The sequence below is a fragment of the Dasypus novemcinctus genome, chromosome 14, assembly GCF_030445035.2.
Source record: "Dasypus novemcinctus isolate mDasNov1 chromosome 14, mDasNov1.1.hap2, whole genome shotgun sequence".
In the NCBI taxonomy this organism is placed as follows: Eukaryota; Metazoa; Chordata; class Mammalia; order Cingulata; family Dasypodidae; genus Dasypus; species Dasypus novemcinctus.
This window is the reverse complement of record NC_080686.1, coordinates 87582434-87602898: the sequence shown is the minus strand read 5'-3', so window position 1 is coordinate 87602898 and position 20465 is coordinate 87582434. Positions and strand designations below refer to the sequence as shown.

The window sequence follows — 20465 nt, the reverse complement described above, 5'->3', positions numbered from 1 at the left end:
TGCTCAAAGATGGGGACTATAGACAAGGTTAGCAGTTATCAGACTAGGAGAAGATAAGAGCAACATCTATAAACTACTGGGTATTAACCTCTAGAATATAAAAAGAACTCATGAATCAAAAAGACATTTAAAGGAAACATAGAATATGGGCAAAGGATATGAACAGGCAAATCACAGAAGGAAAAATAAAAATTGGCAATCAAGATAAGAAGCTGTGCAAAATCACTAGTAATCACAGAAATCCAAGCTAAAATAAAAACCTGAATGGCAAAGCCCCAAACTCAAACCAAATCAAACTAAAACCCAGAAAGTTTGATAGTAGTTGATGCTGCTAAAGAGGAGGAAAATGGTGCTCTGGATGCATTGCTGGTAGGAGTACAGACTGGTATAACATGGTGTAGATAGGTGCAAATTGACTTAGACTGGTATAAGCTGGTATAGACTGATATAGACTTGTATAGACTGGTTTAGAATTATGTAGACCAATGTAGATTTTTATATACTGGTGTAGACTGAAGTACATTGGTATAGACTGGTACAGGCTGGTGTAGACTGGTATAGACTGCTGTAGACTGGTATGACTGGTGTAGACTGGTATAGACTGATGTAGTTTTGTATGTACTGGTGTAGACTGGGTAGACTGATGTAGACTGCTGTAGAATGGTATTGACTGGTGTAGATGAATGTAGACTTGTATAGCCTGGTGTAGAGTGATGTAGACTGGTGTAGACTGATAGACTGTTACAGAGTGGTGTAGACTCATGTAGATTTGTATAGACTAGTGTAAAGTGATGTTGACTGGTGTAGACTGATGTAGACTGGTATGGACTGATGTAGACTGGTATAAACTGGTGTAGATGGGCGTAGAAGGGTATAAACTGCTGTAGGCTGGTGTAGACTGATACAACAATCTGAAGCATCTTCAGGCAGTATGTAATGAAATTAAATGCATAGACTCCCTGCAACTCAGCAATCTCACTCTTGGGTGTATATTCTGGAGAAATTCCCACACAGGATCTTCCCTCAAGAGAACATGCATTGGGATACTCATCACAGCATTGTCTGTGGAAGGGGGAAGCTGGAAGACAGCTTTGGGGCCCAGTGCTGGAAGAAAGGAAAAGACAAGTGTGACAGCTACAGCAGGTAGAGGTAACAAGCACATGTACATATAGCAAGATGGATAGATCTTAAAATGTAACATTGAGTGAAAAGATTAAGAAACGAAATCAAGATAGGAGCACCATAGCAATTATGCAAATTAAACACACATGCAAGATAACACCACATATTTTGCGAGGATTGGTGGTTTGGGATTTACAGTGGAGAAGGGATTCAGATTAGGGACAGGGAATAAGGCAGAGGTGGGGTGGGATGGTGGATATAATGAGAGAGAAGCCTTGAACATCAATGTTAACAGGTCAGCATGAACTGAGAAGCACAATTAACTCAACTCTCTGCATCTGAGATGCAATACAAACTAAAATAAAATAACACCAAGCACAAAGCCAAGGAAAATGTCAAGGAGTAGAGGCAGGAGGAGCTTAGTAATATTCAAGGAAGGCTTCTTAGAGGACTTGATCCTAACTTGAACTTTAAAGCAAGAATTTGGCAGCTAAAGGTAGCAGAGGAGGCTGCAGGAGCCAATTCCACAGAAAGATCCACTTGGCTGTGGGACATCTTCCCTGTGCCATGTTCCACAGCAGATACAGTGCAGCGCCACTGCCTTACAGTCTACCACTCCAGAATCCAGGAGGAGCCTCCTACCTGGCCCAACCTGGATTCCATCCACCTGTGAGATGAGGGTGGGGGCTTCCCTGGATTTGCACAAGAACTGCTTCAAGCAGTTGATGGTGTAGGTGCCTACGAGGGTGCTCCTGCCGAATGCTCTCCAGTCTACCACGCAGATGCTCAAGGGTGGGTGCAGAAGCTCATTCTCAGGTAGCTCCTGGTGAGGAAAGGAGGAGAAAAGTGGAGACACTGCTTGGGGTGACCTGCCTGTGGGCCAGGACCAAAGCCCACAAAGCACCCATCCTCCTTTTGGCCCTTCCTTGCCATTCTATCTAGTTCATCTATTCAGTGACACCTCCTCCTTCCTGGCCACTGATATAGTTTGCAAAAACATTGAAGAAGTCTTCATTACCAAAATATGAGGGAGTAATTACCCAAAATATAAGGTTTAAATTCCAAAATGGCACTCTTCCATGTTCTCTATGTTTTCATTATTTACCAGCAGAGGCCTCACCTCAAATGACAGTTTTGCAGGTCTTGTATATGAAACAAATGAACGTCAAGCCACTAAGAATGGAGCCAGGGGTCATGGCCAGGGCCCTGCCCACATGTTTCCCTCAGTGGTCCCTGAGACTCAGTGGAGCCCAGAGAGAAAGTCTGTTTTCAAATACTGCAATTCTTTAATTCTAGTTTTTGTTAATTTAGGAAATTAACAAAGGTGTCCTTTGTGACTCAATGGGTTGGACAAAGCAGACTTTCTTCATAGTTAGGTCTAAATCAAAGCACAAAAAGTATTCCAAGGGAATGTTGAAAGGTTAAAGTAAATGAAAGCACAAATGCCCCCCAAAAACCATTAGAAGCATATGTTTGCATGCAATTTAATGCCATACTAAGTACCAAGAATATTTTTTTTATCTAATCATGAAAATAAGTCTCCTTAGGGTATCTTCCAGACCAGTGGTCTGCAGACTTTAGAGTATATGAGAATGGCCTGGAGGGCTTTTTAAATAGAGATTTTTGGGCCCCGCCCCAACAGTTTCTGATTCAGTAGGACTGGGGGAGGGCCTGAGAACTTGCATTTCTAACAAGTTCCCAGGTGCTGCTGCTGCTGCTGTTTTGAACTGGGCCCACATTTAGGAGCCACTATTCTCAGCATTATTTTGCCAACCTCCTTTGATTTACTGTGTGATCAGCATTTGAAACCTTTAAAAACAAAGCAAAGCAAAACAACAACAAACCAAAAAGAAACCTATTTTATCCCATTCTGAAATTCTGGTTTTTCACTAAATTACATGACTCTTTCTTGCAGGCAGTGGACATCTGAAACTCTAAAACTTCTCCCCAAACCGGTCAATGAAGGAATGGGCCCCATCGTGGGAAAAGGAGGGTATGAGAAGGGGAGAGTGTGGGAGGCTCATACCACTTCAAAAGCGTCCGCCTGGATGCTGAAGTTTGGGTTCTTCTTGTAACTCTGGATCACACAGGACTTGACTCCTCGCCCCCCACATTCGATGAGAACCTGAGGACGATCCACCGAGAGGAGCTGCACCTTCTTCATTTCTCGGACTCCCCAGAAGAGAACCTGAGGAGAGGACCAGCAGAGCTGTCACTCAAAGACCCACGGGCCAGCCCCCATGCCCACCTGGGTTTTGGCATGGAAAAGTCAGGCACGTTCCAGCAAAGAGCCACCCCCCTTGAGGGCTCCCTCTGGTCAAGAGTGAGTTGGATGGGGTTTGTGGCTAGGTCTCTTGCCCACTCAGTCCATCATGCCCCTCATTCAATGAGGGCAGGACTGCACCCCTTGAACCCTAGAGAATGACTCATCTCCTTCTTGGCACCGTACCTCCACTCGGTATGTACTCAGCACTGGTCGAATGTTAGCAGGAACCGGGTAAAGCTGGGCGGAATCTGGCTGGTCAACAGGAGGGAGCTCTTGCAGCCCAGATGCAGGGACCTACCACACAAGACAGAGCTGGTTAGAAGGTTGGAGAGAAGCAGCAAGGAAGACCAACAGGGTCACGCCGTCACCTCAATGGTAAGGTGTTCACTGTTTTGTCAACAAAGATGTTTCCAGCATGAAATGCAATAAGGACTGTGTATTTTACCACATGTACATATTTATTATGGACAAATGCATTAATTTGCAAGATAGTCAACATTTATTGAGCACTTATTGTGCAGCAAGACATTAATAAAACAGCTTTCTGGGAGCTAATTGTATAGAAGGGTGAATAAAAAGACATACAGATATATCCCCGTGACCTGATAAGAGCACACAGAAAGTGCAGTAGTGGAATGGAGCAGGAGTTCAGCTCATACACTGAAGCTTTGAGCCTTAGCTATTCCCCCACTTCTGGCTTGTCAAAATTCCAGAAAATCCTTAATGAACGATTACAAAAGAGATTGGTATTTAAAATCACAACAGCAACTACATCTTAATCATTGAAACAGAAAATTAAGTCTATTGAAGGCTGAAATACGGAATGAAGGGTATCATTTCAAGTGCAATTTGGGTTAACAAAACTGCCAGAAGATAATCATTCTGCTATATTGAAATGTCATGCAAAAGACTCAAAGAATACTGCTAAGGAAAGGATCTTTCTCACTGTGTATGCTATCCCTTACCCCTTCAAGACCTCACTCAAAACATCTGTCTTTCAAGTCACCCTCCCTGGTTTGATCCCAGCCACTGTGGCCATCCCTGACCCTAAGTCCTGTGAATGCAGAGGCTGAGTGATCTGTGGATGAGTCAAGAAACGGCTCTGCTAAGTGACCCTGCACAAAGCACTTGCCCTCTCTGGGCATCAGATACTGGACCAGATGACACCGCAAACCCCTCTAGTGTCAGGTACTCTATTAAACATTGCTTTGAAGCAGGCAGCTCTCCTCACTCAGATTGTTTTCCTGCCTGAACAATTTCCAGAGACTTGGACAGAGGAAGTCTTTGTTTACTTCATTTTCATTCTCCAAGTCCCTCAAGTGATGCTCTGTATACAGGAGGCTCTTGATAAATGTTTATGGGCTGACTGACACATTAGCTGCTCACGCTCCATGTGCTGGAAAAAACCTAATTGCTCATCAAAACCTGTAAAGCACAAACATATCACCATTTTCTTTCATAGACATATTCTGGTTGGCAACAGCAAATGTGGTTAAGCCAATTATAAGAAGCACAGGACAAGAGCAGGCACTGCAAATGCCAAATAGTCACAAACAGGCTGCCGATGAACCTGCTCAGATAAAGGAGCAGGGAAATGATGAGGAGGCACACTCAATACTGCCTGGCATTGAAGGGGTGAGCAATTCTGCCTGCAAAGCATCACCTCATTGGGAAAGTTAATTACTCCTCTGGCTCCAAAGATAAAGCCACAATACAGCTGTGATGGGGGCCTAGAAGAGGCTGCCTTTGGGTGTGCTTTTTAAAAAAACACACATTTTTCTTATTCTGAAACTGCTGGAATGTTGGCCTGGGAAATGCCCTGAAGAGGGTTTGCTCTGTTAAGTGCCTAAAAGAAGCCCCCAAGAGTCCAACACTGCCCATGAAGGATCTCCACCATGCTATGGAGACTGGGTGACTTTGCTCCCATCCCTGTCCTGAAAAAATCACTGGCTCAGAAGCCTTCCTCCTTTCTCCATCTCCTTCAGCTCATCATTTTCTATACTACCAGTATACTTCTTATTCAGCACAGCAGTTGGGATTAGACTTGGGCTCACACTTAAGAGCTGTGTGAACTTGGAAAAGTCGCTCAGTGTCTCTGAGTCTCAGTTCCTTCATTTGTCATATGACGACAATGACACTGAACACACAGTGTTGCTGTGAAAATTACTGAGAGCATGCAAAGTACTTTCTGGAACATATTAAGTTTATCTGGAAGTAAAGGTAAACTGGAAAAGGACTGGCCTTTGCAAGGATTAAAGAACAACTTCAAATTATCTTAATCTGGTTGATTCAGATTCTCTAGGATTCCTAGTACCCCCAGTTTCCTCAGAAGCAAATTTAAATCTTCTCTGGGAAAAAAATATCAGGCTGGGCTCAAATTTTCTGTATACATTTTTAAATACATTGCTAATCATGCAATGAACCATAACATGCATAACATGCAAAGATGTAAGACAATATGTTAAAAAAACAACAACAAGAGAAACAATAAACCAAAGAAACAGACCCATAGGGCATTCAGATAATACAATGATCTGATGTGAACTTTAAAATAAAAATGCTTAATCTGTTTAAGGAACACATTTCAGTGGAGAACTGAAAACTATAATAAGAGGAAAAAAGGAAATTTTATGGCTGGAAATAGAGTCACTGGAAGGAAGAACTTAGCAAATGAATTTATGAAAAGATCAGGTGCAGATAAAGGCAGAGATAATGAATTAGAAGATAGGTCACTATTAAAGACCTACAGAATGAGGATCTGAGAAACAAAAAGCTAGAAAACACAGAAAAGCGCATGATAGGCATAGAGTGTACAATAAAAAGCTATAATATACATGTAATTAGAGCCATTGAAGAGGGGAGGGAAGTAGAGGGGAAAGGAGAGGAGAGGAAGGAAAGGGAGAAAGACTAGTATGGGTCAGAAGTATTTGAACAGATAATGGCTGAGAATTTTCCAAAACTAATGAAAAGCATCAAACCACAGTTTCAAGAAGCTCCACAAATCCCAAACACAACAAAAACAAATTCTCATTTTAATATATCATAGTAAAATTGCTACAAACCAAAGATAAAGACAAATCTCTTAAATAATCAGAGTAGGAAAAAAAGACACCAAAGACAGTTCACTTATTAAAGAACAACAGTTCTTTAACTGTTTAACTAACCTCTCAAAAGAAACAAGATAAGCTCAAACAATGGAATGATATTTTCAAAATGCTCAAGGAAAATAATTGCCAATGCAGGCAAGTAAAGGGTCTAAGAGGAAATTTAATGGACCAAAGTCAAATAGTGAGACGGTGGCAAAGCCAGAACAGACCTCAAGATCTTCACTGAGATAACACTGCAGCAGAGAAGGCAAGCAGGGAAGGAACTCAGACAGCAGCAGGAAGAAAGAATGTGCAGACTTGCTATTCTCAGCTGCCCAGGAGACAGCACTTGATAAAGTTGGTGACTTGCAAAGGTTCTCTTCTGGGCTTAGGCAGGATATATGCTGGAAGTTCTTTATATATATATATACATACATACATTTTAAAAGTTATATTTTTAAAGAAGTTTTAGGTTACATAAATGTTATATTGAAAATATAGGGGATTCCCATATATCCCATTCCCTGTCCCTCCCACACTTTTCTCCATGAACAACATCTTCCATTAGTGTGGTACATTTGTTATAACTGATGAACACATATTGAAGTATTGCTACTAACCGTTGCCTACAGTTTACACAGTGATTTACACTTTGCACCATACAATTTTATAGGTTTTGACAAACTGTATAATAGCCTATATCTGTCATTGCAATGTTTTGCAGAACAATTCCAATGTCCACAAAATGCCGAGTGTTATGCCTATTCTTCTTTTCCCTCCCATCAGAACCTTTGGTGATTACTGCCTTTATATCAATGTTACAAGTTCTGGAAGTTCTTAATAATATGTGAGGATCAGCCTGCTTTCCTCCCCACCCCTGACAGAGTTGGTGCCTGAAGCTTTCAATGACCTAATTCAGACCCCTAATGAGATGATTTAATACAAGGGTTCTTTACCTCTTTTGTTCCACTGATGCCTTTGCCAGTCAGGTGAAAACCATGGACCCCTAACTAAGTCCACACTATACTATGTACTATTTAATAAATACACCACACCTGCACCAACACATCCCCCCAAGAATAATGTTTTCGTGAATTTCAATTCAAGCTCATTGACCCATTGTTCAGAACCCCTGATTTAATGAGTGCCAAGCTTGAGGATGAATGCCTCAATTATTTTAAAGCTAACAGAAACCTAGGTTCAAGACAAGAAGGAAAAAGGTTTGCCTTGGTCTACACCATAAAGACAAAGAAGATTAAAATACATGAAAAATCAGAAAGCATTAGCATGGTGAGGGTAGGAACCCCAGAAAGGTGAGAGGGAAGAGTGGATTCTAAGAAAGCGGAGTTGCCATATAAGCCCATGAAGGTTGCACACTGCACAAATCCAGGGGGTGCCCTCTGGAGGTGTGTAGGGCACGACACCTGGAGAAAGGGAAGGAGACATTTCTAGGAGTTGATAAGTGTGTTAGGCAGGTGAATGGTCCCCGAAAGAGGGTCACATCCTAATTCTCAGCACTTGTGACAAAAAGGACTTTGCAGATGTGATCAAGGATCTTGATATGGAGAGAAGACCCCGAATTATCTGGGTGGGACCAGTGTCATCACAAGGATCCTCATAAGAGGGAGGCAGGAGAGTCAGTCAGAGAACATGTGATGATGGAAGTAGAGAAATCGATTGATTTGAAGAAGAAAAAGAGGCAAAGTGTTGTAGATGAAAGAGGAAAGAACATTTAATTCTGATTGAGGTGGGGATGTGGAAAGCTTTCTGGAAGAGGCATCTCTTGTTCTGAGCTTTGATAATGCACATTTTCATGGGCTGGTAAACAGGGTGGGGATAGGGAAACACTTCAAAATGACTAAAAACAGGAGTAAATTTGTGTTGTGATATCAGGGAACTGGGAGTAGTCTTGCATAAACAGGGCATGTGCTGTCTGTAGAGTGATGTACTGAAAGGTGAGGCTGAAAAAGTAGTTTGAAGACAAATTTTAGGTTATCTTTAATGCCAGGCTATGGAAACTTGACATTTTCTTAGGGGCCAGATTTTCTTCGTGGAAATATTGACAGTTATCATGCAAAAAAAAAAAAAAGTTTTGTGGTCAAACATATTTGGGAAATATTGGGCTTCAAAAAAGAAGTTAAAAAAACTTTATTGTAGGACTTCTCAAAGTCTTTACCATGGTGATGAGCATTTCAAATCCCCAAGAGAGATGCATTATGAAGCATTTCTCAAACTTTCTTTTCACTGCATATGGAAGGGATGGTGTTCCAGAAAGCAGACTTTGGGAAATGTTCCTGGAGATAAGAAGCAGGAACCATGGGTGATTTTTGCAGAGAGAGCGGTATGGGCCAGCTTGTGTCCTGAGGAGGTCGGCTGGCTGGAACATGGAGGGCGACATGAAAGGACAGGAGGCTAATGAGAAAGCGAGCGCATGGGAACTGAGAAGACGAGCACTGCTCAAGGAGCCAGGAGTGGGGATGGGCCGGCCAAGGGTAGAGACACAGTGTGAAGACTTAAGGCTGCCGGAATTTTCAAGCCAGAGTGTCTGGGAGAACAGCTGGGCTATGAGCTAGGGTGGGTGGGACAGGAGGAGAGCTAGGCTGGGCAGGGAAGGGAAGGGAAGATAATGAACAGTCTAGGGCAGGGAAGACCCAAGACACTGAAGCCTTCTCCTGAGACGGGGAAGCATCTGCATAATAGAGATGGAGAGGCTGAAGGATGCTATCCACAGATGAAAATGGAAAGCAGCTGGTGACAAATGAAGGCATTTTCCAGCCTCAGTCTTCTCAGCATGTACGAGACCCAAATGCTAAGGCAGTTGTGCTAATGATCAAATCACTTTTGGAGCAAGTAATCAAATGAGAAGAGTCTTGATGAAACCCTAATGAATTGGATCTCTTAGGCTACTTCCCTCTGACAACGCTTCCTCTATGAAGGAAGCTGTTGGGAATACTAATCCCTGTCTCAGCAGGATCATAGGAGATCCCGTGTGGTCAGGACTATGTGAGGCCCCTACACAGTCCTGGGCACATGGTGAGAGCCCCACAACAAAGGTTTGCTCACTTCCTCATTCGTTTTCTCATGTGGTCTGAACGGTGGCTCAAGCATTGTGGGTCAAATCCACAAAGACCTTTCCTCCAGGGACTCTTGGAACACAGGAGCTCTGGGGATAGCCCAGGTCACCTGAGTTCCTAAGTGATACCTCCTGGATCCCCAGAAGAAGACACTTCCAGACAAGGGACTACAGAGAGGTACAAGGCATGGCTTTCATCGAAGTGCCCCTCTAGCAAGGCCACTTCTCTAACCAGACAGGTTAGACAGATGTCTGGCGCAGGTGCCACTTCTGGCTCACTTACCTGCAGAAGTTCAAATACGGCGAGGAGGTCTCCTCCAGAAAGGTTCCCACAAAAGATGGGGTGATAGCACAGCCTGGGCGGCTCATAGTCCTGGTCTGCCAGCTTCACAACAGGGGCAGCCACCGTGGCACCCAAATATTCTGGCTTCCCCTAAGGCAGAAAGAAATGAACTTTGTCCCCAGGTTGTTAACCTATCTGGTTCACCCACACCAGTGCGGTTTTGCAAATAATCTTCACAAAAATGCCAACATCAGTTCCTATCTCAGGCCCACCGTCTCATCCTCTTCCTCTGCCAACCATTTCTTACCCCGTTCCACAGGCTTGGGGAGCACTGGAAGCCAGTTGAGCTCTCAGGGAAAACTCTAAGCTCATCCTGGGGCATTAGGGCCTTCCTGGGCCAAGACTACCTTAGGAGGCAGCTCTCTCATTAACATATTGAGCTCAGCAGGATAAAGTTAAAATGGCCATCCAAGGCAGACTTGAAGGGGTAGAAGGAGAGATAAGGCGGCATCAACTGTTCTGCAGGACTTCCAGGGCAGGGCCACCCTGCAATTAGGAAAATGAGCTTGAATCCCCAAATCTGTTACTTTCTAGCTCTGGCCTTAGGCAAGTTACTCAACCTTTTGAGCCTCATGCCTAAAAAACGGATAAAAGTAATATCTGCTCCATAGGACCATGGGGAAAAAATCTAATAATCTCTGTGATTTGCACAATAACTGGTATAGAACAAGTGCTCAATACATGGTAGTATGACAATGATGGGGATGGTGATGATGAAGGTCAGTATGTTTAAGTGAAGGGGCAGTTTGCCCATTTTTTCTTGACAGCAAGAAAGCATATTGAAATAGCTTTAGATGTATGCATATGAGTTTCAGTTTCTTTAAGAACCATTTGATGGAGCCACCTCCTGCCTCTTTCCCAGGTGTGGGTCCACGTTCCCCCAAGAACCATCACTCTGTTTTGCCCTTTATTTCAGGAACTGTGGGTGGTAGTCTCCTTAATTAAAAGAAGAAGGATATCTGTCTTAATAATTTGAAAAAAGAGTTCTCTGGTAAGCTATTGAATCTACCCACGTTTTCAGAACACAAACATCTTTGAAGAAGAGGTTTGGTTTCCATCGGGAAAAAAAGGGAGATGAATACGTTGTTGCCTGGCTTGGACACAACCAGTTATAAAGGCAGAGACAGCGAAATACCACCCATATCCTTCCAGCCAGATGAGATGAGTAAAAACCTCCTGTTTTCAAAAGGCATGAGCATTCATATTAAATAGCACTGAGACTTAGAAGCAGCTGTAGGTGCTGTACAGGAGTATCATATACCTGACAGAAGTGTGTGGACTCCCGTTTTGTAAACCAAATTCCATTTTAAAAGCAATTTAAAGGGAAATTTACGTGAAAAGTCTTTAGCAAAGCAACCAATCATTGCCAGTTTTCCTGGTTCTTAAATTATCATTTTCCTAGGCCAAGTTTGCCTCCAGGCACATCTAGAGTCCTGACCAGTCAATGTTAAAATAAAGTAAGTTAGTTCGACGTGGCATTCTTAAGAAGGTGCAGCCAGCACTGCCCCAGGAGACCCTTACCACTGTTTCGCTGTCCCCAGGAGACCCTTACCACTGCATCACTGTCGTAGAGCTCCACCACCACGAGGGGTGGGGACTCCACCAGCTCCTGCTGGTCTCCGTGCAGCACCAGGTCACTGAACACCAGCATCTGGTTCCAGGTGGGAGACAGGGTCTGAGAAATGATCTGGAAGGTGGGGCCGAAAGGAAACAAAACAGCATTCAATTGATGAGGTGCATTCAACAGATACTTACCGAGGGCATGGATGACATCATCATCATCATGACTCATTCACTGAACATTGAAGCAACAATGTAAACTAAACAGCTACTCTGTGCTAGATGCTAGGGGATGCACAAATATCCTGCCCTTGAGGAACTTACATGTTTATTAAGTTTCATGCACAGAGCCCCCTTGATGTTTTACCATCTAGTTGCATGCATAATTTCAAACTCAAGCCTCACAATAGTGCAGCGGTGATGGCACTAGCTACACTTTTTTGAACACTTGTTGTGCCATGCTTCACATGCATTGTCTCATTCAAACTTCCATGTGGGTACAGTTAGCTACCCACATTTTAAGACCAGGAAACAGAGGCTCACTTGTCCAGAGCCAGCAAACAACAGAACCCATGTCACCAAAACCCAGACTACTAACCTCAATCATCTTCACCTAGAAGATGCAGCTATTATCTCCATTTTATGGGAGAGCAAGCTGGGGATGGGGGTACTTCACTGACGAGCAAGTAACTTTCCATCATTACGCTTCCTTCATTGGGGTTTAAAGCTTAAATCCCTTATTTTGAATTCCACTGTTTTGTGGATATTTAATGGCATTGAACCAGCCACGGTCTTCAAAGCAACCTCAGCGTTTTGCATGACCTTTCTTTTATGGAGTTTGCTTACGGTAGCAAACGGTGACGTTGGTAGTCGGCTGTACCCATTATAGAGCTGGAGAAATCAAAGGACAGAGGAAGACGATAGCCTGCCTGATGGTCCAGAGCCACAAGAGGGTTACCTAAGAAGTGGCTCACGGCCCCCACCAAGCCATTCTAGTAGGGCCTTCAAAAGGGAAGGTGGCCGTGGTTTGTGTCCTTGCCTCTGTTGGATGTTCAGAAACATGCCAGTTTCCCAGAGCTAAAGGCCGAGGTTGTTTCTAGGATGGTGGGCTCCACACTTGGGCAGAGGCTGCCCCATTAGTATGTGGGGCCAGCCTGGAGAGAGGAGGGTCAGCCCTGCAGGCCCCAATCACATTTCCCTCTCGTCAGGCTATGCTGGTCAAAGGATGTTCCACAGGTGAACACACAGGGTGGCTGCTGCGCCCTTACCTCTCGCTCTTCATTCCCGGAGAGATCAGGAGAGATCCCAGGCTCCAAAACCCAAATAAACCCCTTATCATCTTGGAGAAGTTTTACATTAAGAACTATCGTTAATTATGGCATTAAATCAATTGTGCTGTTGCCACAAAAGAATAGTTTGATTGCATTTCTTTATGTGAGTCATCAAAGTATCACATGTCTTCAACTTTTCCTCTCCTTCTTGCTTTTGGAGCATTGTATGCCTTAGACTCAATGAGGTTGTTAACATAACATTTCAGAGAAAATCTCTAACTTTCTAGCAGGGAAAAAAAGCCTCCCACCAACAAATAAGCAAAAATTATGGAGTTGCATTGCAAGGTTACCCATTCAGTAGCTGATATCACAAAGAACTGGGTGTGTTAATGTTGTTTTTAAAAATAGAAAGGTGATCAATTTTGCAGCATGGGCCTGATAGGGATGATAACAATGTAACTTGCAACCTTCACATCTTTCCTGTAGAAATATTTTGATGGCTTCCTTGGTACTTCGGGCTGTGATATGCCATTTGACAAACTTCCAGGGGCCTTCATTTGTTCATTCATTCATTCATTCATTCAAAATGTATTTATTTATTCAGGGCCTGTGATGTGCTGAGTGTCGTATTAGGCACTTGCCCAGCATCCTGTGCATAGAAGGTATTCAATAGATATTTGCATGAATCAATATGTGGGCACTGGCCTGTCCTCAGAGCTGGTCCTATGAATAGAAGGGCCACCTGGCTATCTTCAAGAGGCACTGAGAGATTCACTCAACCAAAAATATATTCCCCTATGTCTCTGGAAAGTTGCCCATGATTAGCCTAATTTTTTAAGGGTTTCGTTAAGGTGATATGGATTATAACTAGGTTAAGTGATAGTCTCTGGAATTACATTATTCAGGATAGTTTGTTAACACTTTGAAAAGGCAATGAGATACCATAGACAGAACAATGCTTTTGAGCCAGATACTCCTGGAATGGAAGTCTACTCTCATCACCTGCTCTATGTGTAACTGGAGCAGGTGACTTCACCTCTCTGAACCTTAGCTTCCCTCATTTAAATGGGGCTAGCACCAACCTTGTAGTATTGTAAGGACCACTGTATGAGATAAAGCATATTAAATGCTTGGCATATAATAGCATAGCAGTTTGATATGGTTTATGAATTCAAAAAATAGATATTGGATTATGTTTGTAAACTGGTCTATCCCATCTAGACTTACCAGTGTATAATGGATTCAGAGGTTTTGCTTTTACTTGATTAAATAATAATAATAAGGCATTGACTGGACAACGTCAGTAGGGCATTGAGAAACTGCACCACAGAGAAGAGAGTTTTGAGTTTTGAGCTAGAGTCTGGGAAGTAAGCACACAGAGGAGCAAAGCAGCTGAGGCTGGAGAGAATTGAGCCACAGGAAGAGAGACAGAGCCAGTCACCTGATAGTCTACAGCTGGCTTTGTGGAGCAAGCAGGGAAGCTGAGCCCAGATAGTAACAAGTCCCAGGAAGAGAGGAACCCAGGAAGCCTGAAACCTTGCAGACGTCAGCAGCTCTCTTGCTCCAGTACATGGCAATAGACTTTGGTGGGGGACGTGACTTATGCTTAATGGCCTCATAACTATAAGTTTCTACTCCAAATAAATACCCTTTATAAAAACCAATCAATTTCTGGTATTTTCTATCAGCAACCCTTTCGCTAATACACATAGGTGCTCAGTAAGGGTTTGTGGCCCATCCCACCACATTATTTTATGAGTAAACATTTACAGAACCTACTATGTGCCCTTCTTGGTAGACGGGCATAACAGCAACCAACAAGACACTGTCCCTATCCTCAGCAAGTGTCTGCCTGATTGCTTGAAATCGCAGCTCCACACTCCCCGGCCTCTAAGACCCCCTCTCCTGCTCTATCACCCCTTCCTCCCTCAGCCATTTCCCTGTCCTCTTCCAACCACAAGGCTTTCTCGTCCCTTACTCTGTCCCTTTCCTGCTATTCTTCTGCAGCCATAAGATTTCCAAGTCCCAAGGGCCCAGTGACCTCTGGGATAACTGGATCCCTGTCCTTGAACTACCTCATGCCATAAGGCTTGGTTTGCAGGACTAGCCCTTTCAGAGGCCTTTCCTTGAGCAGGACGCCGTCAGTTTAGACGAGTGTGAACCGGTTAACAGTGACTGCAAGGACCACCAGGCTGGGTTTTCCCCATCCTGAATGGGCCAATTCTTTACTGAGCTTCCCTCTGTCAGTGCAGTGAGCCCTCTGGGAGCGCCTTCTGGTGAGAAAAGCATCCTGTCGGACTCTTGTGATGTCACCCTTTCACACGTAGAGAAAGGGGAGGACACACGGGAAAAACACATGCCTCACCCATCTCCTTCGATTCTCGGGATGACCATTTCCAAGCAGGATTTTGTGGAGACAGCGGCCACTGACACGGAGCTGCTAAGGGCACCTGCCCAGCCACGCAAGCACAGAGCCACAGGGCAAGGTCCAAGCTGGGACACCGTCCCGCGCCTGGAGGGCTCACTAGTGGTTGCCTCCTGACTGTTTTCCGTGTTTCCTCCTTTGCACTTTCCCTGCCGGGAGGGGGTTGTGCCCGGCGCCCAGCGGGCGCTGGACACGGGCCAGGGACCTCCTTTCCTCCCAGCCTTCCCCCGCCGCGGGCACCGGCTCCCTCTGCTGCAGCAGGACGGACCTTGCATCGCAGTGGAACAATAACTGCCCCTCCCCAGGCCTCGCAGCGCGCCAGGGCTTTGACTCTGACACACCCACATGCCCAGAGATGCCCGGTATTTGCAGCAGGCCCTGCTTTGCTTTCCAGGGCTCCCCTGCGAATGGGTGGCAGGCTGCGGGGCGGATGGCAGGCTGCGGGGCGGAGGCGGGCAGGCCTCCTGGGTCACCTTTGTGGTCTGGCAGTGGGAGAGGAACGTGACTTTGGCGAAGGGGTCTGAAAGTCCATTGCTGTCAGCCGCGATGAGGCCCCGGGCTTGGTACACGTGCGCTCTCAGCTGAAAGACGTGGCGGGCTGCGGACAGACAAGCGAAGGGGCAGGCGTCACCGGGCGTTCTATGAAAGGTGCGTGCAAACACGTGCCTGTATGTGAGTGTGCACACGTGGGCACATCCAGGCAGACAAAGGAGACAACGAACACCCCTCTCCCCCTCCCCAGGGACTGGAACTTGGAAGCAGTGCAGAAAGGGGCGGCCGTAGGCACTGCTTCTGAGCCAGGCACCGGCCTTGTCGCTTGTCCAAGGCAGGCACGTTATTCCTCACGAAAACCCTGTGAGGTTTATATAATTAACCCATTGTACAGATGAGGTAAATGTGCACAAAAAGGCTAGAATATCTCTGCAACTTTGCAGAGTTAACAAATGTTAGAGCCTTGATTTGGACTCATTTCTGTCTGACTCCAAAATCCACTTCTCTTTCTAAAATACCACATTTCCTCCATAGTATTTCAGAGTCTCTCTCTCCTATTTCCTCTGGTGTGTGTGTGTCTGTGTGTGTGTGTCAAGGGGGCTTCTCCGTAAGTAGTTTTACTTAATCAATGACTATACTGAGCTGTCCTTCATCCATTCTTCCATTCACCCAGCCAACGTCATTTTGAGTGCCTGCTGTATACCAGGTACAGTCCTGGTCCCTAAGGGCTCCAAGATAAATGAGACGTAGCACGTGCCCTTGAGGAGCTCCCGGGAGAGGGATCCAAGTAAAGAGACAAGCACCTAAATCACAGTGATGGGAAATCAGGGATGACAAACGTCCTGTGAGAGATACAGGCAAAGCACATGGGAGGCGAAAGGCAGGGCAAGCACATCTGTTTGAAGGGATGCGAGGGAGAGATAGGGACTCAGCTTGGGCCAGACCATGGCTCAGTGAGGGAACCTCAGACCTCTCTGAGAGCTGATTCCTCGGTTTGTGGTGCTTTATGATTTTGGCCATTGCGAGACCCTACTTGCTTTGCATATTCATTTATTCCCTTATATCCTCTTACCTATTTCTATCCACCTCCCACTCTCAAGGGCAACCCTTGTACTGTAGTCATTGTGTATCCATGTGTAGGTGTTGACATGAGGCCTGATATAAGGAACATTCGAGCACATTTGACTAGTTCTACTTAATCAACTTAAGTGCACATACAGCCTGTGACTGGCAAAGCCGCTCCTAGGTTTATATTACACACGTCATATGTGGACTCACACAAAGTTACTAAACCTCTCTTTGTCTTTGTTTCCACGTCTGTAAAACAGGGGCAATACTATTTCCCACCTCACAGGATTATCGTGGGGATTGAAGGGCTGAGGATGGTGCCTGGCCTTTGGGGAAAACTCTGAAAGTGGTCATGAAGATGCGGGTGCACTGTTACCACTGTCCATTGCGATGTTACTTGTAGTGGTGGCAGCAGGAAGCAGCCCAGTTTCCATCGCTGGGGGAGTGACAGGAACAACGTCGGGAGTTAGGGTGCAGCACTTAGGTTTAATGGATTAGGGGGATACATAGCAAAGTGGATGGATCTCTACAAAATAGTGCTCACTGAGAAAAGACTTAAGCAGCAAGGGCTACATAACACACCACTCTTCACATAAAATAAGAATATCTGCACAAAAGAAAAATCCACCTTTTGCAAAAGCACACTCAAGTTAAAAGGGGATGACTCTGGGCAAGGTGGCACTGACTCTCAAGGATGGCAATGTTTGCTGTAGGGATGGCGGATGGAGAGCTTTCCAAGTGGCCAGAACACGGTGGGTCAAGATGAGGACAAAAGAGCCAGATGGAATTGTTTGGTTTGGCTAGAGTAGAGGGTCCCAGATGGCTATGGTCACATTGCCCAGGACTTCGGAGGCCTAAATGAGACCCTATACCTGGTGTAGCAGGCAGCAGGGAGCTCTTGAATGTCTGTGCGCAGGAGCTGATTATATCAGAGCAAAGCTTAAGGAAGAAAAAAATGTGAGTCAAGTGTGCAAGGGAAGGAAGAGATGCCAGGGAGGGGGCTTGGTGGTTTAAAACTGCATGTACCCCAGAAAAACATGTTCTTACAGGTAATTCATTCCTGTGGGTGTGGACCCTTTGTAAGTAGGACATCTTGATGGGGCTACCTCAGTTAAAGTGTGACCCACCTCATTCAGAATGAGTCTTAATCCTCATATTGGAGTCCTTTACAAATAGGATAAATACAGAGAAAGAGAGAAAGAAAGAGAGAGCGCCAGGGAAGCAAGAAGCTGAAATCAAGGAAGCCCAGAAGAGAAGGGAGAGATCAGCAGATGTCACCATATAATTTGCCATGTGACAGAGGAGTCCAGAGCCAGTCCTCAGGAAGAAAGCATCGTCTTGATGATGTTTTAATTTGGACATTTTCATGACTTCAAAACTGTACTTTTATGAGCTACTAATTCCTCATTGTTAAAAGCCAACCCATTTCATGGTATCTGCTTTAAGGATTCTCGCAAACTAAAACAGGGACCAACAAGGAGACAGCATGGCTGCCTCTCAGAGGGAAGTTTTAAAGCCTGACCTCTTGCAGTGGTAGAGGGGCTTGAAATGAGAAGGGGAAGAGGGAGTCCTTGAAGCAGTGGATGCTATGGGAGTTGGCCCCCAACTGGCAGGGTGAGGGGCAGGGAAGGCAGAGGTGTCAAAGAAAACTCCTTGCTTGATTGACAGGAGGCCTGGACATGCTCATATCCCTCCATCCCATGCCACTGTCTGGCTACACGGAAACAAGCATGGAGCCTGAGAGTGTAACCACACCTGTCCCCACTCTAACACTCTAAGGGATTTAGAAACTTAAGGTCTATATCTATACACTACCAAATCAAGGTGAGGTACTTGCAGTGTACGGTGCTCCAAGATTTCACCTCATCTCCCAGGAGAACTAGAGAAGTGGTTCTTGAGTCCAATTCCAAGTCTTCCTCCCATCCCCTACCACCACATTACCAATAAACCCTAAAGTGGGCAGGATGGGCCTGCTGACAAGAGCGCTCCCTAAAAATGGCAACAGCCAACAGCGGAATGTTCAGCAGGTGGCATAGGAATTTGCTGATAGGAATGTGTCCAGAGTTAGCCCACCTGTCCCTCAACATGCCTCACAGTAAGGCATTTTCTCAACTGGGAGTGAACCTAAGAAAGCCTCATCTCCTGAAAATATCCACCAGCTGCCCTGAAGTGACTAAGCCCAGAATTTTAGCAGGGCTCCCAAGTACTGCCACAGGGAGCACACTGCACAACTCCAGGGGGCACCAGTTACTTAATCTAGTCTTCTGTTTTGGTGAAACCTGAGTCTTACCAGCCCTGTTCCCTGAACTAATAAAGCCAGCCTCCTCTGTGCTCTCCTCACACTTCAGTGGTCCATCTCTTCTGCTCTTGCTCACTTTCTACTTGGGATTATTAGAGCTCTGATTGCCCCCACTTGAGGAGCAGGGCCACCCCTTCCTCATCCCTAGACCCCCTCACTAGGTCTTCCACCATGCCTTCCACAGAGGAGGCGCAAATTAATTATTTGCTACATGGATATTTTCTGAAGTATAAAATGCCTGAGGAAACAAAATTCTCCAGAATGTGTAGAAGGCAGCCAAGGTCGGTCAATGTCAGGGCATGGCAGAGGAAGTTTATTAGGCCATTTCATGGAAACAATGCACCACAGGGATCAAAAAGCTTTGGAAAATGTCTTTCCCCTCCTCCCAAGTATTAGTAGCTGGGACAGCAAACACGTTCGGGTCCCTAGGAGCTCTACAGAGAGTGTCTATAGAAATAGGAGGATAACTCAGTGTGGGTGTTTTCCAACCAAAGACAAAAACTCTCTAAAGGCAGGATGGAAAGCAAAGGAAAGAAGGCAGATTTTGGAGATAGCCCATGCCACCATTTACTAGCTATGTGATCTTGGGCTGTTTCTGAGCACGTCTGGTACTTTTTCCATCTGTAAAATGAAAAAACCTCCCAAAGCTGTAGTGAGAAATAAATGAGATCTTATGGATAAGTGTAGGGCACAATGCTTGGCATATGGTAGCTGCTATGCATTTTGTGAAAGGAGAAAGGACTGGGATTCCCTTGCTCTTTTGTGCTGATAGAAACTATGAGCTGGACCACTGGAGAAATATCTCCAGGACCTTGCCTTCTCTAACTACTGAACCACTTATCAGAGGATCCTTGTGTGACACAAGAAACCTGGGTATACAAACAGTTCTCCAGTGCTTCTACCACCCGCCTGATTCAAAGCTCTACCTTGGTAGAAATGAAGGTAAAATTGCAGTCTTCTTCATTTGAATTCAGCAGCAACAAACCATGCAAATTGAAGCAATTTGGAAACAAAGAAACTGCAAGTCATTTATATTTATAATAACATTTAAAATGGTATGAAAATTTAAACATGGTGCACTCATAGAAAACAACTACATAGAAGAAAGGATTACATGAAGCACTTTGAGGGAAGCAGACTTGGCCCAATGGTTAGGGTGTCCGTCTACTACATGGGAGGTCCACAGTTCCAACCCCGGGTCTCCTAGGCCCGTGTGGAGCTGGCCCATGCGCAGTGCTGATGCGCGCAAGGAGTGCCGTGCCACGCAGGGGTGTCCCTGCATAAGGGAGCCCTACGCGCAAGGAGTGCGCCCCATAAGGAGAGCCGCCCAGCACGAAAGAAAGTGCAGCCTGCCCAGGAATGGTGCCGCACATATGGAGAGCTGACGTCAACAAAAAGAGACACAGATTCCCGTGCCACTGACAACAACAAAAAGTGGACAAAGAGCACGCAGCAATGGA

At 45.1% G+C, this 20465-nt stretch overlaps 1 protein-coding gene across 1 annotated transcript in view; it reads right to left on the bottom strand.

Moving 5' to 3' along the window:
- Nucleotides 1-20465, bottom strand: part of FER1L6 (fer-1 like family member 6) — a 155112-nt gene that overhangs the window by 46580 nt on the left and 88067 nt on the right. The window contains exons 20-25 of the mRNA XM_058275995.1: nucleotides 15620-15744; nucleotides 11443-11577; nucleotides 9831-9980; nucleotides 3572-3682; nucleotides 3149-3310; nucleotides 1765-1945 (exon numbers count right to left, since the gene is read on the bottom strand). Coding sequence (XP_058131978.1) covers nucleotides 1765-1945; nucleotides 3149-3310; nucleotides 3572-3682; nucleotides 9831-9980; nucleotides 11443-11577; nucleotides 15620-15744 — 864 coding nt within the window. The remainder of the gene's footprint in view (nucleotides 1-1764; nucleotides 1946-3148; nucleotides 3311-3571; nucleotides 3683-9830; nucleotides 9981-11442; nucleotides 11578-15619; nucleotides 15745-20465) is intronic.